Here is a 24,092-nt window from a genome sequence, read left to right as displayed (position 1 = left end):
CCCTCGATTAGGTTCTGGTTGTTTAGTAATCATTGGTGTAACCTTTTCTAGAGGTCAAAACTCATATAAATGCTTAGTTGCGTGACGCAGCTGCTGCAGCCAAAGTGACACTTACGTCACGTTTTTACAGGATACCTTACTTTTTACTTTTTAACCCAATATTCATTTAATAGTATTATTATATTACTAATATTTATGACTTTTATGTGGGTTTGGGTCAAAAGGTAAGCAGCAAGAAGAGATTAAGTCAAGGTATAATATATGTTATTAGCGTGATCCCTAACATTATTAAAAACAAATAAATAAAAGGATAGACTAACATAAAAGGTAATCCATTTGTTCTCGGCTTTGTTCTCCTTTTTCAGTTCTACAAATGTTGGTCATGGTATAGCATATCTAAGACACTGACTTTAGCCAGTTTTATTGATCTTAGAAAAGACCCTATAATTATTTATGTGGCCTGAATAATCTGTAAAGGACATTCGAAACCATCATTGGCAATGATATGTTTATAGGTGAAACATACATCCAAATGCTTCACCAGATATAGATTGTATTCATCATACCTGTTACTACCAGCTGTGTTGCGCTTTTTATTGGCTTCTTTCCCCCTCTTAAGACAAGTGAGCAAGAATACTTCCCATTATCGCGAGTGGTCACATTTGAGATGACCAGAGTGGCAACAGATTCCTTGCCAAGTCGATGTCGCAGTCTCGCTGGACATGATGGTGCTAAATACCACCTCCATTCAAATCTTCCACTTACATAAGTCTTGGCATCAGCAGCAATGCGAGTCTTGTTTATAGTGTTACTGTAATACCATTCTGGTATTTTACTGTGCAGTAAAATCTGGATAAACTCTGTTGCTTTTATACTTTGCTTCGAGATGAAGTTCGAGTCTTACGCGGGTCCGCGGGTACCCAGTTCGAGTCCGGTGGACGTCGCTTGTGAACAGAGTTTGTTCAAAAGTTTTCCTCTCTCCTCAAAAACAAACATGTGAGATGAGAGTTTATGCTAAATAATTGAATCGTTTGACATGTGGGTTGCATCACTCGTTACATTTTCGGAATGTGGTTAGTAGAAGAAGTGGATGTCACTTACCAATAAGCGGAAGTATTCCAACAGTGATGCCCAACAAACACAAGAAGAACCCGCAAAACATTAATACGAAATAGGAATATAGGGGTAAGACTGACGAAGCGATCTAGATAGATCTTGTTTTGAACTTGAAATAATCGTAAATACCAGCTGATGCTGTCTCTACTTTTCTTTTTTTCTGCTTTGCATCATGTGGTATTGTCTTAACACCTTTCGATTTGAAAATCAATGTCATCAAAGTTAACTTTCATAAGGAGCTAATATGGTTTATTTGTCACACAACTATATATTTCCGGGGGGGGGGGGGGGGGGGGGGAGGGGGTACTACCACCCCAACTTGGGTAGGGGTGTGCCGCCAGGACCTCAAAACCCTGACCCTATCCCAGGCCTAAAATTTTGATTTTACATACCCTACCCCTAACTAAAACTAAGAATTGTACACCCTATTCCAGACTAAAAGACAGAAAAGATGGTTTTTCAATAGATTGCAATCAATATTTACTAACGTTTTTATTGTTTTTGTGCCGGCAGAAGGGTAGCCTATTTGCCAGGCAAAAATGACCAAATCGTCAACCCCATCCCAGACTAAAATGATACCCTATCCCAGACAAAACGTCAAAAAAATGATACCCTACCCCAGACCCAAAAGCCGAAAAAACATACCCTATAGGGCGGCACATACCCGTATAGCAAATATAGGGGAGTACCCCCCCCCCCGGGTATATATTGCTCCAGTTGCGTTGCAATTGACGGCATATAAAACTACGGATCTTAAGATCCTTTGCTAGATGGTATGGTCAATAAATGTCTTTCCAGAAAGACTCAATTGCCCTGTCATTTTTGATGCCGGTGATTCACAAAATGCCAGGCGTTCTGGGAAGCCCAAGAAATTTATGGTTGTAATCGTATAAAACATTTAATTTCATGAGACGCATGTGTTTTAATTTTGTGACATGTTATCGAGCAACATACAGACATACATAAGCTTTATTAACTTGTCAAAATTCTAGCATGCCAAAAGGAACACACTAATCGGGAACTCGCAAATGTATCAAAAAAGATAAATGTCGGAGTTCTTGGGTTGAGACTGACATTGCACTTTTAATATCGTGGTTCATTTTGTGCACTAACTAAAACGGAAAAGAGGTAATAGTAGATAACGATTAAACTCAGTGCAAGTAAATATGTCCAAAATAAACGAATATATAAATTTATTTATTCTTTTATTCTGTTTTGCAAATGATATGGAGGGAAGTATTGAGTATAACCGTACTTAATTAACGTAGCAATCTTTTATGTATTTAGAATATGTTCGTTCAGTTGGCACATTTTGCCTTTTAATGATTAGCAAAAGAGCTAGAAATAGATGTTGGCAAGTATTTAAATGCTCAACAATTCTAATATTGAACGAAAGAACAGTTGTTCATTTGGTGGCTTATGGAAAATTATTCGATTTGCAGAGTTATTGCATCACACTTTACTCTCGGTATCCTTATAACGCTTCAATGACTGGTATTCTCTTCTCGATGCACTCTGTTGCAGATGTTCGTATATTTTAGGACCTTCTGAAGCCACTTCTTCTTTGTTACCAAAGCCCCGCTGCTTGAGAGGCTCATACAGCGGGGTCGGATTAGGTGCCTTTCTTTGAAGCTCTTGATAATGTTGCGGCAATGAAGGTGCGTCACCTTGGACGCCGACAGAAGGGCCTCGAGTAGGTTTCACATTTGTTGCTTTTGCAGCGCTGTCTTTGTCTCTGGTTTCATTTACCGTTTCATAAAGTTCCTTTACAGAATTTGGCGTGCGAGCGGTTTTTGTCGTTATGGCTTGTGAGGTATCTTCCGTTTGTTGGACATTCTAAACAATACAATATAATTCATTTGTTATTTCACAAAGACAAGTAAATATAAATTTTTGCGATGTGAATTGAGAAAATCGTTATAATATTTTGAGAATGCTAAAAAATAGACAAAGTAAACATTCAGTTTGTCCAGGTTTGATCGCAGCCTTTCGACCAAAACAAGGAACAGGCACATTACCTCATAAGTTTCAAGATTCTTGTCTTGTATACTTGGCGAGTTTCTGAATTAAAAATATGATTGCAAGCAATGAAACAATTGATGTGAAAGAGCAAAAAAAAAAAAAAAAAAAAAATAATAATAATAATAATAATAATAATATTAATTAATTAATTAATTAATTAACAAGCAAATCAATTCAAGAAATGAATAGAGAAATAAAAATACCTTGTTTTTGCTCCTTTTTCTAGAATACAAGAAGGAAAGAAAATTCGCGTGGGTTACAAATTTAAAAGAAATAAAAATAAGGTCATTTATTTCATGTTTGAAATTTTGCTGACTAACCAATATTTAATCGTAATCTCCAAATATAGATAAGCAGACACATTACGACCAAAATCAGGAATATGATGATAGTAACACATGCCGCGATGATTGACGTGCCTATGAAAGAAATATTTGCATCAACAATTATGATTGTAAAGAAACTGCATCAAAATTGCTGTAAATCGTCACTTGATAACGTCGTATAATCTCAAAATAAATAAAACAATAGTCCCACTTTCGCTTGCGATATTTGTAAATATCAATAGTAATATAATGCAAACTAGTTATACTATATTTTACGACTGATAATGTTGTAGGTTTATTTGTATTTTATGGTATACACAGTAATATACGACGGCTTTCCTTAATTCTGATTGGCTATATTTTTTATTGCTGTGGGATAGATATCAGTTACATTTGCAAACGGATACTTACATGTGCTAGCAGGACTTGATTGCTGCTTGGGAAAACTTGTGCTGGGTACTATAACAAAATTGAATATTTATTCAGCATTATTTACGCTTTCTACTAGCTGGCTTTCCAACGGCTTTCCATTCGAACTCAGCAACTTTGCAAGTCAGTTTATTCAGTAAGTCTATAAGTCATTTAGTCCAACATTCTTTTATATTCTTTTCAAACCTACCATTAGAGCATTCTAATGAACCAGGTACTATCTTGAGACTTCCAAGTCTATTGTCTTTTACTGCATCTTTAAGTGGAGCACATATTTTATTTGGTTTTATCGTGTTCTTGAAGAAAACCACGAACTTCACAGGAATAATGTTGTCGCTTTTAAGAAATAAACCAAAAAAAATAGACACAGCTTAGCAATGGAAATACAAATTGAAGAAGGAAAAAGCATAAAGCAAAGGATGAGATGTATGGTCTTTCAAAACATCTCTAGTTTCCAATAACAATATTTAGTATGGCACTCTCTGTTACCTGAGACTAGTTATCTTTGCTTTCTCAAAGATATCGATATTTTTATAGACAGAGTTGATCTAAGTAAAAGAAAATGAATATCTTGAATTATTAAACATTTACATTTGTTTCCAATGTTCGGCTTTGTTGATATATTTAACTGAGAAGCTAGTTGGTTGAAAAAATTACAAAATACGACGAAACACAATGTACGATTTTCTTGTTTTCACTGCCCATTCTGTCCTATCTATCGTTTTGTTTTTTCCTTTTATTTAACTTTGTTGCTATATATGTTAAAAACATCATATATTTTTGTGATCAGCAACATGAAAAATACCTCTTTTAGTTCAGATAGGAGTTCGTCTTTTTACACGGCTCACCTCAGAAACAAAGTTTTTGCTGAATTGTTTGAAAGCAGCAGAGTTTGAATCACTAAAATCTCCAACAACGTGTTTAATCACATTGATTGACATGCCTCGGTTTGAAAGTTCTATAAAAGCAAATAGTAACAGTCACACACTGCAACAACTCAGGATCTTTAATATTATCTACTTTACCAAATACCGAACGCGGTTTACTCACGAGCCACCAGAGATGTTGTTGGCCGTGGAGAGGTTTCTGAACTTGAGGTTGCCATAGTGAGTTCTCTTGTTGATGTATGTAGAGGCATTGCAGTAACTAGAGCGAAAATAACAAGAACTTGGATTGGATAAAACAAAAAGAAAAGAAAATGAGTTAACAAAAGAATTAAAGAAGAAAAGGAATGAAGGAATGAAGGAAGAAAGGAAGAAAGGAAAAAAAAAAAAAAAAAAAAGGAAAGTTCAAAAGAAGGAATGAAGTAAGGAAGGGAAATAATCTTGAAGCAATAAATGTCGAATGAGTCTTAATCACAATTTGAATTTTTACCTGGTGGTTTAATGACTGTTAACTGTACTGGTATGTTTTTGTAGTGCGATGCACCATGAACCCTGATCTTTGCCACGTACTGATTGGTGTCATTGATATTCAGGTTTGTGATCTTGAACCAAGCCTGACCTTTTGACAGATCACCAACAAAACTGATTCTTCCTGCGTAATCAGCATTGGGAGTTAATTGCACACCAGAAAATATGTCAACTCTTATCATTCGTGGTTTAAGGTTAATACTATCAGCATCTCGTAGTCCCCATAATACTTCCAGTATGTTTGCACTAGTATTAAGCATGAACACCGCATCTTCTCCTTCTTCCCTTGTCATTGCAAGATTTGAAGCTGGTAGTAAAAGAAAGAAAACAATATAAAATATCCTATAACTGTCCTATTTATTTTCTTTACTTTTTTTCATTTTTTCGATTAGAAAGCCAGCCAGCATGAAAGCACTCAAGTAAATCAATCATTTTAACATACCCATTCCTCGAGCGCTTATTGTCAACGAGTGCGCGATCTTTCCGTTGCTTGTCTTGATCACAAAAAAAAAAAAAACAAAAAAAAAAAACAAAAAAACACAAGAAGTTTTATCGTTTTTCTTGTTGCTTTTGTTCTTGTTGCTTCAATTAGGAAAAAAAAAATCTGACTCAACACATATACATGTAGCCTTTTTTTATTTGCCTGATTTCATTACATTTCTATCAAGTGGGCTCCCTTTGGATTGGACCATGTATTTTATACCTTAGTTTCTTGCCTTTTTTGTACATTTTATCCATAAGATACAACCTACTTAAGTCATTAATGAAACAAAATGATAATACCAACTACTATTTATCATCTACTCTACGAATTCTTCATGACACTTAAATCGAAATATAAGTTACACTCAACCAAGGCATTTCTCTTCAACTTACCAACAGGCGGAAGTAACTGTAGAATCAGTACTGCACAGCTCAATAAATGAACATACATCATGTGCGATTGCGATTATTTTCTATGAAGTTTCATAACAAGTAAAATATAAACCAGTTGATATGTGAACATTATTGTACGCAATTATTTTCAATCTATTCACGCTTTCTGCTTTTGGCTCCTGCTGTGCTTAACATTTGTGATCTAACCTATTCTAAAGGTTAAAAAGATTTAAATAATCATCGCGTGACTTACTGATACTTATGGCAGCTTGGCATGTCACGCTCCCCTTAATATCAAAATTCTTATTTCAGTCTTGTGAGTAAAAAAGAAGTTAGAAGCGACTTATGTCCTCAAGGACTGATGTTGTACAAGCATTTGAATAATCCCCAACATTGATTAAAAAGAAATAAACATACTTATGTCATGATCCCTTGTTTCAGATCTGCTTCTCCTTTCTTCTTCACATGCTGATCATGTGGTAGCACATCTATGACAATCCTGTGCTTTCAAATTAATGGCTTTGGCCTGGGTATTTTTTTTTTTTTTTTTTTTTTTTTTTTTGATCTCGCATATTTAAGACCTGGTAGTGATTGATGGGCGGAAATCGCTGTCTTACAATATCTTGTAATTTATAATTATAGGAAGTACAGCTAGTTATTCAACAACCTCGGGGGGAGGGGGGGGGGAATAGGATGGAGGGGAGATGTGACATAGCAGGACGACCAGAGGACTGTAATTGCCTTATGTTGCTGATTCTTCTATAAAGTTTTACACTCATTTTTTTTTTTTTTTTTTGGGTGCAACCAAATGACTCCAAATCCTCCCGATATATGACAATGAAATAGTTGCCATGTTTTGTTTTCGACAACCACAACTTGGAGCTTATGACGTAACATGCACCCTGTGATATATTATATTAAATTACCAAAGTTATTTGTAATTTAATTAACGTTTATGATATTGAAATACAAGTGGCTTCATATTGAGGTTGAATTTACTGTACTTAAAAATACACTATTTCTTTGCCTCAACGTTGCTTTAGATAATACATGCATCTTTGGGAAGGAAGATTCATAGCTTCCGTAGCCAATCCCTTCCTTCATCCTTGCATTCACAGATGTACGGTATTGCAAAACTGGTCAAAGAGTGCCAACAAAACAATATAAGAATCATAAATATTTGTTAATGTTTAGCATTTAATTGTCATAAAAAGTAGCATGTGCGACAAGCATACTTACGCAGCATTATCACATGCAACTGCATTATTACATATTCGTAGTCTGATGATCCCTGTGTGAAGATCTGTGCCATGTACTGATTGGTATCGTTGATGTTTAGGTCTGTGATCTTGAACCAAGCCTGACCCTTTGACAGATCACCAACAAGACTGACTCTTCCTGCGTAACTTGTTGAATTGATCTCTTTATCTAACTGTATTCCATCTGCTTTATTGTAGTTGATAAGCCCTTGTTTCAGATTGTTAGTGTTGACATCTCGTATTCCCCAGTTGACTGCCACTATGTTGGTAGCATTAACTATGAACACCACATCTTGTCCAACCTCTCTTGTTAGTAGACCAGGACTGGATATGGACACTTTAAAGAAGTGTTAACAAAAAGAGCTAGTTGGCTATTAATGAGCAAAATGCACAAATCTACTATGAATAAACATAGTTGTATATAGAAAAATGATGTAAAATATATATGCAAAACACAGCAAAATCAGCAAATCCATTATGTATATTTACTTAAATAATCTAGTGCCTGTAATCCTATTATTGATCGCAGGATGTTTATGTTATTGGGCTCTCTGTGGTATTAAACAGCGAACAAAACAACCGATGAAGCGCGGCCACCACCAATTCGAATGTCTGCAGAGTTATACCTTAGTTTCTTTCTGTTTGTGCGGATTTAGACACACACAAGCTAGTGTTGTCATTGATGAAATAAATACCATAATGATATCTAATAAATATGTTGACTAATATTTCATGACACTCTAAATCAAAATATAAACTGCCCACGATACTCAATGTATTTGTAGTCAACTTACCAACAGGCGGAAGCAACTGTAGAATCAGTGTTACACAGCTCAATAAAATGGCATACATCTTGTGTGATTGTGATTATTTCTACGAATAATTGACTCTCTAGAATTTAAATTATGGTATTGCGATATGGTATTGCACACAAACGAATATATTTACATTTGTCTGTCTTTGTGTGCTTTTTGTCTTGTATTTAATGGTGTAAGATTTTCTAGAGGTTAAAACTTATGTAAATGCTTATTTGCGTGACGTGCTGCAGCTAACTCGCGATGATCTATGGAGTATATATCAGACGTTTTTTGAATGCAAAATAAATTTATTTACGCTCGTCTGCTCGGGTGCTTTTTGTCTTATACTCTGTGATGTAATATTTTCTAACTCGGGCCAAAACTGTTGCAAGTACTAAGTTGCGTGACGTGCTCCTACTGAAGCCCTAATCAATCCCTTTTTGTTTTATCTTGCGTAATGCTTGCCGATGAGAAGATAAGCAGTAAGACAAGATTAAAACCAGCAACGAATTTTGTATAATCACTTGCATGATCCCCAAAATAATGATACAATATGAAAGAAAAACTGAGGATAAACTTCTATTGTCGATAAAACCCCTGTTTCAGGGATGCTTTGCCATTTTCCTATTTTGTTCGCATGCTGATTATGATAGCATCACAAAAACGCTAATTCATTGTGCTGTCAAATTTCTGTCCTTGGCCTTGTTTACCGGCGTCAGTAACTGAGTAATCTTGCGGCCTGAGTAACTGAAATCATAACTCTCAAAACCACAATGAAATAAGGTTTCAAAACCGCCCATGTACCGCAAAACCTCAGACGAATTGTGATTGTTCTTAAAGCATATTAAGTTGGGGTCTTACATTAAATTATCGCGATAAAACAAGTGAGGGAAGGGTTGCATACCGTAGTAATTCGATGCTAACACTAACAGTGCTAATGAGTGTGCTTATAGAAACTTTAGAAGAAGCACCAGAACGGAGTGCAACCATTGTAATCAAGATAACCCTTAGTTACCTTGATATGAATTAAATGTTTTTGTTTGTTGTCGTTCTGTTTTTTCTTTTTTCTTTTTTCTTTTTTCTTTTTTCTTTTTTTTTGTTTTGTTTTTGTTTTGTTTTGTTTTGTTTTGTTTGTTTTTTGTTTTGTTTTTGTTTTTGTTTATGGTTTTCAATGAATTTGTTTTCAAATGATTGTTCGAACCTTTACTATTCACATTATCGGATTATCGGATTGGATCGATGGTCTAGTGTTTGGGCCTTCCCCCCCCCCTTGTTCGTCAAAGAAAAATGACCCCCTCTTTTGGTGTATTACTTGCAATGAAAAAGACACTTCAATTGCCAACATTGAACACGTAAGCAACCCTTTTTAATACTTTTAACTCGGGACAAAGAAAACAAATATTACACTTTACTTTCTTCTTTGTTTGGAGTGATTTGCAACGACTCGTACTCTCGTCCTGTCAAATTCTGCTGCAGTTGTTCGTATGTTCTAGGATTATCAGCCGCATCAGTGCTCTGCCTAGTGTTGCGTTTATTGAGAGGCTCGTATAATGGCATCTGTTGGGTTCTTGTTACATTTGAGAGACCTTGGTAATGTTGTGGCAATGAATGTGCGGGGTCTTGACCACGTGCAATGCGGGCTGAGGTGTTACACGTAGTCATCTCATTTACAGCCAAAGCACCAATACCATGGTGAGAGAGTTCAGTGTTGGCACCTTCATCTTTTTTTTCACAAATTGTTTCATAAATTTCCTTTTCGGCAATTCTTGGCTTGGCTGATTTATGGATATTGGCGTCGTCCATCTGATTAGCATTCTACATTGAAAAAAAAAAAAAAAGAAAGAAAATGAAAAATTTCCACAGATCTCAACAAATCTCAATTAGTATAAACAAACTTTCTCGCGCGTGCATCATTTTAAACCCATAAATATTAAGAACCTTGGGAACTTAGCAATCATTTTGCTACAAAAGGCGTAGCAAGATTACAAACTTATTTTGATAAAGAAAAAAAAAACTTTTGATAACATCTCTCTCTCTCTCTCTCGTTTTCTCACTGGACTCTGAAGATGACTTCCGCTCAGGTTGTTGAAACGTCAGTCACAACCAAATGTTTTTCTCAGGACTACACTCACTCGGACGATCACACTTCACAACAAAACCATTTAATTAAGGGATTTATGTTTTTTAATATTATTTTATTTATTTAAATAAAATAAAATTGAATGAGATCATTCAAGAAGCTATCATGCAGGAAGGACGTCCCGTTGGAGCTCCTACAAAGGAGCCATATTTCTTCAATTAAAACATAATGAATCTAAACTAAACTATCCAAGCCGTAATACTTTATTTTGGAGAAGCTGGAAAGATGATAAATAACCAAGATGACCTTATTTCTGCGAATGACAGCCAAACTGAGCGTAAGCGAGGAAGACCTAGAAAACCTGTCAATGAGAAGTCAACGATCACGCAAGTGGAACCGAGAAAACGAGGTCGACCTAAAGGATCCAAAAATAAAAACCCAAAGGAAAAGCAAGCTGCATCAAATAGACTAAATTCTTCAGCAGTTGATATCTCAATTTTACAAGAAAATTCTATAGAATACGAGAACGAAATTAAATATGTATCTAGTCAACCGAATCCATCAACGAATTTGAATATTACAAACATTAATCTTCTCCCAAGAGATAACGCTGAATGGATCGATAAGATCGATAAGAATACATGTACATCTATTTCAATTAGTGATTGTTCTTCTGAAAGCGTGAGTAAGCCTGGTAATCTTCCATTATATACAAACGTTAACAAACCAACTACAATCTGCTGGGGTAAAAATTTAGAAGGCGTGGAAATTAATATTCCTACCATGGCCATACTAGAAGCTTACAACGAAATAACAACTTGGAGGAGAAATGTCTTTTTAGTTCTTTATGGGAGAACTGGTAGAGATTTTATCGATCAAATAACTTTACACATAGATGATTGGAATGCGTGCTCTGACAAACAGCATATTGCCTTAAAAGCTGCCTTTGTTCTGTTGGCTGTGGGTCTCCAAAAGCCAAATAAAAAGTCTAAAGCTAAAGAAAACCAACGTATTCTGGCGAAACGTCTCGCACTCTGGAAGGTCGGTGAGCTCAATCAATTAATTCGCGAGGGGAGGATAATTCAAAGTCGCATGAAGAAACACAAGACCACATGTCCACCTGATCGATCAAAAGTCTTTGCAAAACTTGTGATGGAAGGACAAATTAACTCAGCATTGCGCTTCTTAAATGAATCAACAAACGGAGGCATATTACCACTTACAGATGACGTCATGACTCAACTCAAGGAGAAGCATCCTGAACCACAGCCAGCGAAATTGGGATCATTGCTATTCGGCCCAATTGATGATGAGATACCCGAGTCAATTTATAGTGAGATAGACGGTGATATGATCAGACAAGCAGCCCTGAGAACTAAAGGCTCGGGTGGCCCTTCAGGTATTGACGCTAATGGCTTCAGAAGAATTCTTGCCTGTAAGTCATTCAAGCAATCCTCCTCAAAGCTTTGTGAAGCACTAGCCACAATGACAAAGATCCTTTGTACAACATATGTAGATCCCACCACCATAGAGGCATTAGTTGCAAGTCGTTTGATACCGCTTGACAAAGGTGAAGGCAGCGTAAGACCCATTGGAGTTGGAGAGGTAATCAGAAGAATCATTGGAAAGTGCGTAATGAATGTGTCAAAGGATGACGTCATCGAGACCAGTGGCTCTCTCCAATTGTGTGCAGGCCAGAGATCAGGGAATGAAGCTGCAGTTCACGCAATGAATACTATCTTTGCTGCAGATAACACAGATGCCGTACTTCTTATTGATGCATCAAATGCTTTCAACTCACTAAACAGAGCTGCTGCTTTGCACAACATCAGAATCCTTTGCCCTATTATTGCAGTTTATGCCATCAACTCGTACAGACAGTCAGCAAGATTATTCATCACAGGCGGGAAAGAACTCGTGTCAGCTGAGGGAACAACACAAGGTGACCCACTGGCTATGGGTATGTACGCGTTGAGTATGCAGCCTCTTATTACAACATTGCAGGCTTTTTCTGACGCCAAGCAATGCTGGTTCGCTGATGACGCTAGTGGTGTAGGAAAAGCAGCGGATCTTAAAAAAATGGTGGGACACTCTTAACCAGTACGGACCAGATCTTGGGTACTTCCCCAACGCAAAGAAGTGCTGGGTTATAGTAAAGCCACCAAAAGAAGAAATCGTCAGAGAAACTTTTAAGGATACACCCATTAATGTAACAGTGGAGGGGCACAAACATCTTGGTGCAGTTCTTGGTTCCAGATCGTTTCTAAACGAGTACGTCACGGAAAAGATTGACAACTGGGTGAACGAGATCACCAAATTAGCAGAATTTGCTCTATCACAGCCACAGGCCTGTTACGCTGCCTACACGTTTGGCTTAAAACATCGCTGGACGTACTTTCTTCGCACACTTCCAGATATCTCAGACCTACTGAAACCTTTAGAAGCTGCCATCTCCGACGTGTTTATACCCGCCATGACACAAAAAGATTGTGATGAAGATGATCGCAAGATTTTATCGCTACCGACACGATATGGAGGTATCGGTATTACTAACCCGTGTATTGACGCAAAGTATGAATTCTCATCGTCAGTCAAAGTAAGTGCCCCACTTGTGGAGAAGATTATCTCCCAGTCTCACGAGTTGCCAGATGAAATTGAAGTGAAAACAGCAAAGCAGAAATGTCACACTGAGAAAGAAAAAGCATCCAAAGATGCGTTTGAAAGCCTGAAGGAAAGTCTGCCAAAGATTACAGCCAGATCCTTGGACTTAGCCGCAGAGAAAGGAGCATCAACCTGGTTAACTGTAATTCCTCTTAAGGAAATGGGATTCGACTTGAACAAGAGAGAATTTAGAGACGCTTTACGTCTCCGTTATAATTGGTCTTTCAGAGACATTCCATCAAAGTGTGTATGTGGTGAAGATTTCTCGGTCGATCACGCAATGATATGTAAACGTGGTGGATTCGTAATTCAACGTCACAACGAATTACGCAATCTGGAGGCTGAGCTTCTTAGCACAGTATGCAACGACGTAGAGATTGAGCCCTTGTTACAATCAATCTCAGATGAGAAACTAAGCAAAGGAGCAAACAAAGCTGCAGACGCAAGACTTGACATCCATGCACGAGGTTTCTGGGAGAAGCAACGTTCTGCCTTTTTTGACGTAAGGGTTTGTCACCCAAATGCAGATACGTACAAAGATCTAGATCTACCCAAAATCTACAAGCTACATGAAAATGACAAGAAGCGGAAATACACCGAAAGAGTAAACGAAATCGAACATGGAACATTTACTCCCCTTGTCTTTTGTACAACAGGAGGTATGAGTAAAGAATGCAAAACATATCACAGCAGGCTTGCTGAACTGATAGCCCGAAAGAAAGGTGAAGAGTACCACAAAACAATGGCATGGATTAGGGCCAAGACTTGTTTCTCTCTGTTAAGATCTGCACTTGTATGTCTACGAGGCTCAAGGACTATAAAAAGAACTTATAATGATATAAACAACATAGACTTAGACATTCAGGTTGCTGAAAGCGCCATTTTATAAATTTAGATTTTTAGCTTATTAACGTAGATTTTTAGATAAAGATACATAGTTATATATTTAATATATATTTCAATTTTCCTTATTAGTCAGTTTTTCATCTTATAATTCCTTCTTCTTTGTAAGTATTATATATTAACATATTCATATTTAAATAATGGACAAATTCTATTCGTTTTTTACAATCTTGAAAAAATGTATAAATATTTAAAATTTATTAATTATTGATTAGAGATTATTGTTATTATTAATTATTAATAAAATAAAATAATAAATAAAAAAAGGGATTTTTGTTGAATTTCAAAATGGGCCCCTTACGGTAGACGTATTTTCTAATTCTACAACACACTTGCTGTGCATTTGCTGGTATCATAGTACATTATATTTAATATATTTCCATATAGTCTATGCATACACTGTAGTCATGGTAATATTAGTATACAGATAATAGGTGTTGTAAAGATATAACTTTGTTGCGATGAAAGAGCATTTCCATAGTTAAGACAATACATTTACCTCGTAAGCCTCAAGGTTCTCCCCTTTAATACTTGACAGACTTCTGCAGTGATAAATAATAAACCAAAGTACATTATGCTAATAAACACTTAAGAACTTTATTCTATTGCATTCGAGCAAACAAATAAACATACCAGTAAACGAATAAAGAATAAAAACCCAGCAGAGAGAAAATTTGGAAGAACGACAGATAAAAAGTTACATCAAAAAATACCTTTTCCTTGCTGATTTTTCTAGAATATGAAAAATAAATTTGTATACATTTAAATATTTTGACTACAATAAACTGAACAAAATTGATGTTTTTGAGAAGGTTTGATTGTAAATCATTCAGTGTCGATAATAAAAGGTGTGTTTAGTTTCCATTTTTACCTTTTCCTTTCCAAATGTAGACGATTAAGACCACGACGACAACAACAAGGATAACGATGATAGTGACACATGCTGCGATGATTGAGGTACCTACAAAAATGAACAATATGCATATTTACTAAGTATGGCATTGGAGTAAGCGCAGTGATAAAGGTAACTATTGCACACTATAAAAACGAGTGCATACAATTTGCTTTAGCAATACATTTCAACATTTTTGTAGCTTGTTCAAATGATGACGTGATGACAGACGTCTTTAATTGATGTGTACAGCTGCATACTTACATGTTCCATTAGGCTTTGATTGATTCTCAGTAATACTCGTTACGGGTACTAAAACAAAAAACAAAAAAATGCTTGTTTATTGTTAGTTTCAAAATATTAAAAGTAACAATACATACTATTCGCCAAGAATATTCAAAATAAATCATGTTTTGCTTGAAAGACGACGAGGAATAAAAAGTACAGAATTGGCAGACAGTGCTAACTAGTCTCAGACTGATTACTCACGAGAGTGTGTTGTCGAAGTTATATTCCTCGGTGCACTTGACGTTATGTTCCTCGGTGCAATTGACGATATTGTGCTTGATACAAATGATGTGATTGCCGTGGTTGAAGTCCGGAGAGGTTTTTTAGTTGGTGCTGAAATTGTTACAAAGGAAAAAGAAAAGAAAAGAAATAAAAAGAAAGAAAGTAAATGAAAAACTAAAAAAAAAAAAAAAAAAAATGATGACAATGACGAGAAAAGTAGACATTATTGGAGCAAATGAACATAATACTAATGCAGTTTGAATTGGAATGATTTTTTACCTCATTTTCCTTTCAGGAAAGAGCACTATACTTACTAAAAATGGAACTCTAAATTATCCTAAATCTAAACACATATATAATTTAAAGCACAAAGACATTTTCTGACCGGGTTGTATCACAGTTAACTGTACTGGTACAGGTTGAGGTGCTGATGCTCCCTGTGTTGCAATCAGTGCCATGTACTGATTGGTGTCATTGATGTTCAGGTTTGTGATCTTGAACCAAGCCTGACCCTTTGACATATCACCAACAAAACTGACTCTTCCTGCGTAACTCGTTGAATTGATCTTTTTATCTAACTGTATTCCATCTGCTATATTGTAGTTGATAAGTCCTTGTTTCAGATTGTTAGTGTTGCCATCTCGTATTCCCCAGTTGACTACCTCTATGTTGGTAGCATTAAACATGAACACCACATCTTGTCCAACCTCTCTTGTTAGTGGACCAGGACTGGATATGGGCACTTTCAAAAGGCGTAAACAAAAACAGATGGTTGACCATTAACAACAAATGAAACGTACAAATCTACTAATAAGAATCGTTATATTATAAAATACATAATATGATTAAGTATAGAATAGTAGATATTTATGCGAAAACATATCAAATTCGGCAAAACCCTTCTGTTAGATGTCGTATTCTGACCAATCACATGCGACAGTTAATAAAAAATGAATCCATTCTCGCATCGGATTGGACGCAATACGATGTTTAACAAAAAACATATTTTAGGTGTTCACTGTTTTCTTAGTTTGATTGTAAACAATGGAGGGTCTGTACTCCTGTTGATAGCGTTACTCTTATATTAGTGGGCTCCCTGTGGATAAAATATTAATTAAACTCATCACACGTAGATGAGCTTGGCGTTGGTGCTTGGGTGGGAGGAGCCTCGGGAACTCGGCGGAGGTCAGCGGTTACTATGGCAACCCTATCACCTCCCACCTAGCACCGTCACACTGACTTGGCAGTGGAATACTTACCTATACTTACCTTAGTGGAGGGTGGGTGGGAAAACAAATAGCGTTGGTGTAGCGTACAAACTGCGTAAGCTAGCGTTAGCGATATGAGATAGCGCATAGCGTTAGCGAAATCGGATAGCACGTGGCGTTAGCGAAATTGGATAGCACCCGATGCAAGCTTCGTCCCCAGATACCATCTGTTCATCATTCATCTCATTGCGTGAGACATTAATTTGCTTATCAGATGGCCGCGAAGCTATAGCCTTTTGATGACAGATACTTGCGATAACAGGCAACTTAGTTCAAGTCTAACTTTGCTTAAATATTTTATTTAACCACATTTAAACTCATCACACGTAGATGAGCTTGGCGTTGGTGCTTGGGTGGGAGGAGCCTCGGGAACTCGGCGGAGGTCAGCGGTTACTATGGCAACCCTATCACCTCCAAATGATTCTCCAAGGTGCTTGGAGAGGAGGAACAGGAAGAAGGGCCTCCCACCACAATGATCCAAGCACCAACCCAAACTAAGGTCACTCCAGGAAATTAAGCTTGAGAAAGATAGCGCGAGATCGAGGCTAAGGATTCTGTAGGTGTCCGGATATAACTTTGATAAGCATTACTAGTCCATCTGCCAAGGGTTTGGATCATGTGATCTGGAACACCGTTGCGCGCTGCAACTGTGGCGGCTGCAATCCTGAAGCTATGGCTGGAAAAATTACCAGTCACTCCCGCACCAGCGAAAATATCCCTCAGCCACGACGTCAGCAACTCTCGAGAGAATGGTTGGCCATTCTTTAATAAGAATAGTGGACCTGAAGCATTTCCTCTTTTATGCAGAAAAGCGGACATTGCAGTCACCGCACACAGTGGGGAGACGCCACAACCAATGTGAACATAGCACCCTGCGCGGAAAGGATCGGTTTTGGATGCTTTGATCCATACCCGTAAGCACGATGGTCGGTCCAAATTATCAAACGACAAGTCCGAGACCTGCAGGTGAATGGTGGGGTCGAAACTGGCCAAGCTGGAGACCGTAAACTCTGCCGATCGCAGGAAACCAAAGTATGCGAGCGTACATGACGACCAAAACATGGCATGGTCAAACGAGTCAATATCCAGGGCCTTGAAAATGGTGAGCATGAGAGCGTCGGTAATCGGTAGACGCTGTGAAAACTGGGACCCTTGGGAACGTTTAATGCCCCGAAAGACTTGATGCAGCCGCGGACAATTTACCAATGGATCTGCGTGACCCTGCTCGATGTGAAGGGCCCGAACCGCTGACAGGTAGACTTTAATAGACCGATGCTGAAGCGACTGTGCCAGAAACGTTACAAAAAGACATAAAGTTCTCTCATCTGCAGGTAAGACAGGAACTTTGCCAAGCTGATGGCAAAAATCAATAAATTTACGCTGAGCAGACGCGTAAGTGCGACGTGTGGTGGGAGCCCGGCCATTTAGGAGGAATTCCTGACACTGTTTCTTTAGAGTGGACTGGTCAAGTTGAGAAGAAGCTGATGCGGAATTGGAGTTGGGGATCGGTGTGCTGAAGGAGCCAAACGCCTGAACTCCTGCCAACGAAAACGGGATAAGGCATCAGCGATTGCATTGTGGACGCCGGGTATGTGGAGCGACGAAAAGGAAAAGTTAAAGCGCGCTGCCGCTAGCAACAGACTGCGCAACAGCCGCATCAGGTCGGGGACTTTAGAAGTCCTGCCGTTCAGCATGAACACCACAGCCTCGTTGTCGGAACGAAAGATGACATGCTTTTTGGACCACCGATGGCCCCACACATGCGCGGCTAGAACGATCGGAAAGAGTTCCTTATATGCAATAGATTGAGAACCCTGCTTCTCCAACCAGACACCGTTGAACCACGCTTGGTCCAGAAAAGCTCCATAACCAATTGCTCCTGAGGCGTCCGATACCACCTGGGTATCGCCTACGACTGGGATACCAGGATACAGCCAAAAAGAAACCCCGTGCCACGTAGAGAGGAACTGGTGCCACCAGTCTAAGTCGCGATGGAACTCGCAATTCAGACGTATAGGATGGTCTCGCTTGCGGAAACAGCCTAGCAGGTCAATCATGCGCCGTATAAACGTGCGACCAGGCCACACCACCTTCGCTGCGTGGTGGAGGTGGCCAATCAACGATTCTAGGTGATGTCTATTACACCAGCGTCGCGACCGCCAGGTAGCAATCAACAGTTTAAGGTTGCATAACTTATCTGCTGGCAAACGAGCAATTTGGTTCACTGAGTCCAATTCGATGCCTAAAACAACCAGGGTAGTATCAGGGCCTATGCATTTGTCGGGATGTAGCGGAACACCTAGAGTGCGGCATACTTGACGTGACTTAGCTAGGTTAACTGCGCAGGCGTCAGTGTTAGGAGGGCCCGCCATGATAAAATCATCAAGATAATGAACGAGATTGCTAACTTGGTAATTGTTCACCAAAATCCACTCTATCATCGAGGCTACCGCATTGAAAATAAACGGGGCTGATCGAAGACCAAAAGGTAACGCTAAGTCAACGTAATACTTTCCGCGCCACTTCATACCGAGAAGGTACCTGTCAGAAGGATGAACCGGAATATTACGGTAGGCCGATTCGACGTCGAACTTTGCCATCAGTGCTCCGGTACCAAGGCTAGAGATCATCCGAATGATTTGATCAACCCTGACATACTGAAGGGTAAAAGCCTCGCGGTCGATACCATCGTTCACGCTAAGTCCCCTGGGAGATGAAAGGTCGACTATGAGCCTCCATTTTCCAGGCTGGCCACGCTTAGGTATCACCCCAAAGCTGCTGACGTGCAGGTCAGGAAGGGGAGGTTCGGAGAAGGGGCCCGCGACCCTGTTCGACCTGACCTCGTTTTGCAGATACGAATCAATCACCTGAGGGTTGTGGATAGCGGTTTCCTTGTTACTCTTGGCCGATCTTAAAGAGCTGAGTTGACTTTGGAATCCAACTTTGAAACCATATCGAATCCCACTTAAAACATAAGCCACTTCAATCTGGTCTGGGTGTGATAGCAACTCTTGGGAAAACCACTCAACACTAAGGGGCGTGACGTCAGATACCAACGGGAGGTCAAGCATAGCTGAAAGAAGATACAATACGACCGTGAAAATAATAGTGACCGGCAGATGTTCCGAACTGCTCACACGACTTAAAAAGAGATACGTGAGGCGATAAACGACGAGTAAAGCTAATTACCCTAGATAGGAACTTAGACGGGGTAAAATTACATGCACATAAACATAATATATCGAGAGTAAAGTATATGCTATGGGAGGGGGAGGACCCACTCTGGCGATAACGCGGGACTCGAAAAGAACGAAAAATTAGCAAAATAAACGCGTAAGAGGGTCCCGACGTAAAGCTTGAAATGCTGTTGCGATAGCATACAAAGGGACCTACAGAGACAGCTAGAAGACGGCTTAATTGTCCTAATAACGCCGCAGCCAATCATAGAGGCCAGACTGACAGCAAAGCTAATTTATTAAGGGCCTGGTTACGCGAAAAGATTGTATCAAGGTTTTGTAAATATAACGCGCTAAAAGGTATGACAGCATAGAGAGATAACACAAAAGTCCTAGCACGAAAGGTTTTTTTTTTTTTTTTTTTGTAATATATATATGTATATATATCATATGCAATGAAATACCAATGACATTGTCTGCGTTTCTTATAAAGCCTAGCATGCAGAAAAGAAATAACGACGGAACGAAATGTCCCGAGACCATTGAAACGTTCCAGACAATTGACAATACACAATCTAAATGCACTTGAACTGTCTAGACAAGATTACGAGCGAAAATTATAGAGTGCTATACAAGATAGCTAAAGCTAAAGAACAAATTAAACGGAACATTTTTTTTGTTTTTTTGTAAGAACCATAAGTATAACATAAAGTACTAGCGTGCTTGGATTAGCGGCGCTTAGACCTGTGAAGTTCCCCCGACGACTCGGCAAACGTGGATTTCCGTTTGGACTCCGAAGACTCGTCGGTCCCACTCGGGCAATCTACCAAGCGATGGCGGCCAGAACATGAAGAGCACTTGTGTGCGAAGCGGCAGCCACTATAACGCGAAGAACACTGCCCCCGATTCCAAGAACGGCATATGGTGTCGCTATTGGATGAGCCCTTGGGTTCTGCTCCTTCAGCAGCTGTAGCACTGAGAGCGCGTGGGACAGATCCCGCGGTGTGGAAACTGTAGAGCTGGCTATTGATGTGCGACCAGTCTGTGAGTTTGCTTGCTGCTGCGTGCTCACGAAAAGCCTTATCGTAAGACAGCCAAGCCCGGCCGCTAAACTGGCGATAGGTTCGCAGAATAAGCAGCTTGTAGAGCAAAAGATCTTTCCAGCGATTGGGAAAATAAGAAGTCAGCACGAGCGAGTAAATGCTGAACGCCTCGACCCACGTCATTATGTCCTCTACCTTTCGCCGCTGGCGCTTGGGCGTAGAGGTCAAAACGATGCGACCATCAAAGAAGAGTTGGGGCTCGTTTTCCGTTTCCACCAGGTTAGGAGAAATGAGATCGCTCATGTCGACGAACTTGCCACTGACGATCTGGGTAACCAGCTTTGCGGGAACGGGAGAGCAACCTGGGCCAACGATAAAGGCTGATGCAAGACCGCCGAAATAGATGGCAATGATGGCGCCCAAACCGACGAGACGGAGCTCGGCACAGATGCTGAGAAAGCTAGCGTAGCGCTCGTGTCAGCCAATGACTGCGATGGTAGGGTAAAAGTGCTGGCGAATGAAGGTACAGGTAAAATAGACGTACCTGTAGCGTCCTGCGTAGCAGAAACCACTGCGGAGGTGGAAGAAGTTGGCAGTGCAGGCTGTGAAGAATAAGGTGGCGAGGAGGACGAGTTTCCTGACCCATTTGCAGAGGATGCCTCCAAAACCGCTTGAACAACCTCCCGGATAATCTCCTGCCGGTCTTCTGCAGAGAGTACGGCCGTACTACTTCGTGTAGCCCGAGACATAACGAGAGTATAGCGTAAAAACAAATAGCGTTGGTGTAGCGTACAAACTGCGTAAGCTAGCGTTAGCGATATGAGATAGCGCATAGCGTTAGCGAAATCGGATAGCACGTGGCGTTAGCGAAATTGGATAGCACCCGATGCAAGCTTCGTCCCCAGATACCATCTGTTCATCATTCATCTCATTGCGTGAGACATTAATTTGCTTATCAGATGGCCGCGAAGCTATAGCCTTTTGATGACAGATACTTGCGATAACAGGCAACTTAGTTCAAGTCTAACTTTGCTTAAATATTTTATTTAACCACATTAAAACACAGAATAAAACTTCCGTTGAAACACGGCAATTAACAATTTAGTGCCCACGTATTTTTATAACTTAGTTTCTTTGTGTTTTGCGGGATTTAGATACGTATAACCTAGTGATAACATTATTATTATATTTAATAATCTTCTTCTAGACTAAATTTTCATGACCTTTAAATCAAAGTAAGAACTGCTCTTAGTAAAGACATTTCTCTTCAACTTACCAACAGGCGGAAATAACTGTAGAATCAGAGCTACACAGCTCAATGAAATTACATACATGTTTTGTTAAAGGGTTTATCGCTATTAAATTTGAGTTGTGATCGTTTTTCCAGTATATATCAGGCGTTATGTGAATGTTATTGCACATAAGTAAATCTGTTCAGATTTGTCTGCTTTTGGGTGCCTTTTGTTTAATATTCTTCGGTGTAACCTTTTCTAGAGGTTAAAACTTATGTAAATGTTTAGTTGCGTGACGTGCTGCGACCAAAGAGACAGTCACATCATTTTCCTACTGGAGTCCAATAATTCCTATACGTTTTAACCTGTGCTATGGTGTTTGAATATAATAAGCAGTAAGAAGAGACTAAGTCAAAGTATATTGTATAAAATTAGTTGCGTGATCCACAACATCGATAAAAAATAAATAAACTAAAGGATATACTAATATAATGGGTCTAGCATTAATCCCTTAAGCTTGTTTCAGATCGTCTTTGTTCTCCTTTTTCAGTTCTACAAATGCTGGTCAAAGTATGACATATCTAAGTCAGTGGCTTTTACCTTGTTTATTGATCTTAGCTAGAGTAGTTTTATGACCTGATTATAATCGACAGGGGCTGTCGTAAACCGTAAATAGCTATGGCATGCTTAAATTAGATCAAACAGGTTTTTTTTAATCATATATTTCATATATTTATTATTTTCATTATTATTTCTAACACAAACATAACAAACAACATTACAAATAACACTAACACTAAATATAAGTCTAATGCTAGATCAAACATATAATACTAATATTTGATCAAACATAGATGAAACATATATAAAACTGCTTCACCATCATTAAGATTGTATTTATCGTACCTGTTACTATCAGCTGTGTTGTTCTTTTTGGGTTCTGTCCCGAATTTAAAACCAGCAAACACGAATATTTCCCATTATCGTATTTGGTCACATTTGAGATGACCAGAGTAGCAACAGATTCCTTGCTGAGTCGATGTCTCAGTCTTCCTGGACATGATGGTGATATATACCACCCCCATTGAAGTTTTCCACTTATAAAATTTAAGGCATCAGCAGCAATGCGAGTCTTGTTAATATTGTTACTGTAATACCATTCTGGGGACGTTGTAAAAAACTCTCTGTCTCGGTCATCGACATGGTAATCCCAGACAAACTTTGCAGTTCCGCCACTAGGCACATACCAGATAGATGGTGGAGCTTGTGTAAATCTCACAGCTCCATCTAAAGTAAATTAAAGCTTTTCAAAACAGGCATTTCCAATGTATATTTCATTTATTCTTCAGCTAGCGGGCACCACTACTTTTGATTTCATAGTGCTTCGAAAAGAGGGTCGATTCTTGTGGAAAAATTTAAGAAAAGAAAGAAAGAAAGAAAAAACAAAAAAAAGAACAATACATCTTTATTAATGACGCTCGAATTTTTAATCAATTATGAGATCGAGATGCACATATAGGCAGTTTATTACAGCTATTGTGATTAATACGCTGTTTGTCACTGTCAGGTAATTGCTAAATAATTGCACCCAATGTCAGTTTGAGTTAAATAATTCATGTGTTACTTTTTGGTTTGTGGTAGGTAAAAGAAGTACAAGAAGTGAATGTCACTAACCGATAAGCGGTAGTATTCCAATAGTGATTCCCAACAAACACAAGAAGAACTCATGACCAAACATTGGGAAACAGATCTGAACAGATCTTGTTTTGAACTTGAAATAATTGTAAATACGAGCTAGCTGAAGCTCTCTCTTTCCTTTTTCTACTTTGCATATGATATTGTGTTAATATATTTCGATTTGCAAATCAATGCCATCAAAGTTAACCTTCTTGCCCTTTTAATATGGTTCATTTGTCACATGACTATAAATAGCTTCGACTACGTGACAAATGACGGTAAATAAAACCATGGATCTTTGCTTCCTATGCAAGATTGTATGATCATCGAATGTCTTTCCAAAAAGACCTAAGAAGATTGTCATTTTTACTGCCGGTGCTTTACAAGATGCCAGACGTTTCGGAAAGCTCTAG

The 24,092-nt window shown here is 38.7% G+C and overlaps 5 protein-coding genes across 6 annotated transcripts; 2 read left to right on the top strand and 3 right to left on the bottom strand.

The window, feature by feature from the left end:
* Nucleotides 1-3,453: 3,453 nt before the first annotated feature.
* Nucleotides 3,454-8,436, bottom strand: LOC148913208 (uncharacterized). The gene is made up of 9 exons (XM_089025999.1): nt 8,235-8,436; nt 7,421-7,777; nt 5,268-5,612; nt 4,944-5,039; nt 4,742-4,851; nt 4,383-4,441; nt 4,084-4,229; nt 3,876-3,923; nt 3,454-3,557 (listed from the first exon to the last, which is right to left on the bottom strand). Exons 1-9 carry the CDS (start codon nt 8,290-8,292, stop codon nt 3,454-3,456), a joined length of 1,323 nt encoding a protein of 440 aa, XP_088882125.1. The 5' UTR covers nt 8,293-8,436.
* A 1,136-nt stretch (nt 8,437-9,572) lies between these two features.
* LOC148913204 (uncharacterized) lies at nt 9,573-24,065 on the bottom strand. 2 transcript variants are annotated; one of them, XM_089025708.1, is made up of 9 exons: nt 23,677-24,065; nt 22,909-23,289; nt 15,669-16,025; nt 15,263-15,394; nt 15,038-15,085; nt 14,753-14,842; nt 14,595-14,613; nt 14,381-14,423; nt 9,573-10,052 (listed from the first exon to the last, which is right to left on the bottom strand). In XM_089025708.1, the coding sequence occupies exons 1-9, from the start codon at nt 23,738-23,740 to the stop codon at nt 9,639-9,641; spliced, it is 1,548 nt and encodes a 515-aa protein (XP_088881834.1). In that variant the 5' UTR covers nt 23,741-24,065; the 3' UTR covers nt 9,573-9,638. The 2 variants fall into 2 exon arrangements, with proteins under 2 accessions (XP_088881834.1, XP_088881835.1); XM_089025709.1 differs by lacking the exons at nt 22,909-23,289; nt 23,677-24,065 and adding an exon at nt 22,047-22,312.
* LOC148913207 (uncharacterized) lies at nt 10,603-12,414 on the top strand. Its single transcript, XM_089025702.1, has one exon. The coding sequence runs from the start codon at nt 10,603-10,605 to the stop codon at nt 12,412-12,414; it is 1,812 nt and encodes a 603-aa protein (XP_088881828.1).
* On the top strand, nt 12,399-13,899 carry LOC148913206 (uncharacterized). Its single transcript, XM_089025676.1, has one exon. It carries the CDS (start codon nt 12,791-12,793, stop codon nt 13,865-13,867), a length of 1,077 nt encoding a protein of 358 aa, XP_088881802.1. The 5' UTR covers nt 12,399-12,790; the 3' UTR covers nt 13,868-13,899.
* LOC148913205 (uncharacterized) lies at nt 16,831-21,835 on the bottom strand. The gene is made up of 2 exons (XM_089025715.1): nt 21,315-21,835; nt 16,831-18,089 (listed from the first exon to the last, which is right to left on the bottom strand). The coding sequence occupies exons 1-2, from the start codon at nt 21,601-21,603 to the stop codon at nt 17,065-17,067; spliced, it is 1,314 nt and encodes a 437-aa protein (XP_088881841.1). The 5' UTR covers nt 21,604-21,835; the 3' UTR covers nt 16,831-17,064.
* Nucleotides 24,066-24,092: the final 27 nt, after the last annotated feature.

Source organism: Actinia tenebrosa, unplaced genomic scaffold (genome assembly GCF_029948245.1).
Source record: "Actinia tenebrosa isolate PJP-AT-01 unplaced genomic scaffold, QUT_ActTen_1.0 PGA_scaffold0__85_contigs__length_37466705, whole genome shotgun sequence".
In the NCBI taxonomy this organism is placed as follows: domain Eukaryota; kingdom Metazoa; phylum Cnidaria; class Anthozoa; order Actiniaria; family Actiniidae; genus Actinia; species Actinia tenebrosa.
This window is presented reverse-complemented; position numbering and strand designations above follow the sequence as displayed.

What these genes read in the sequence shown, in the direction of transcription:
- LOC148913208 (XM_089025999.1), bottom strand. Translation starts at nt 8,292, where the DNA reads ATGTATGCCATTTTATTGAGCTGTGTAACACTGATTCTACAGTTGCTT. An exon ending in GCAAAGATAACTAGTCTCAG is followed by an intron (nt 4,230 to 4,382) that starts GTAACAGAGAGT and finishes ATTTCTTAAAAG; the next exon opens with CGACAACATTATTCCTGTGA. An exon ending in TTCATTAGAATGCTCTAATG is followed by an intron (nt 3,924 to 4,083) that starts GTAGGTTTGAAA and finishes ATTTTGTTATAG; the next exon opens with TACCCAGCACAAGTTTTCCC.
- LOC148913207 (XM_089025702.1), top strand. Translation starts at nt 10,603, where the DNA reads ATGATAAATAACCAAGATGACCTTATTTCTGCGAATGACAGCCAAACT.
- LOC148913206 (XM_089025676.1), top strand. Translation starts at nt 12,791, where the DNA reads ATGACACAAAAAGATTGTGATGAAGATGATCGCAAGATTTTATCGCTA.
- LOC148913205 (XM_089025715.1), bottom strand. Translation starts at nt 21,603, where the DNA reads ATGCGCTATCTCATATCGCTAACGCTAGCTTACGCAGTTTGTACGCTA. An exon ending in TGCTACGCAGGACGCTACAG is followed by an intron (nt 18,090 to 21,314) that starts GTACGTCTATTT and finishes TTTCGTTGGCAG; the next exon opens with GAGTTCAGGCGTTTGGCTCC.
- LOC148913204 (XM_089025708.1), bottom strand. Translation starts at nt 23,740, where the DNA reads ATGTTTGGTCATGAGTTCTTCTTGTGTTTGTTGGGAATCACTATTGGA. An exon ending in AACTTCGACAACACACTCTC is followed by an intron (nt 15,086 to 15,262) that starts GTGAGTAATCAG and finishes TTTTTGTTTTAG; the next exon opens with TACCCGTAACGAGTATTACT. An exon ending in AGAACCTTGAGGCTTACGAG is followed by an intron (nt 10,053 to 14,380) that starts GTAAATGTATTG and finishes TTTTCAATGTAG; the next exon opens with AATGCTAATCAGATGGACGA.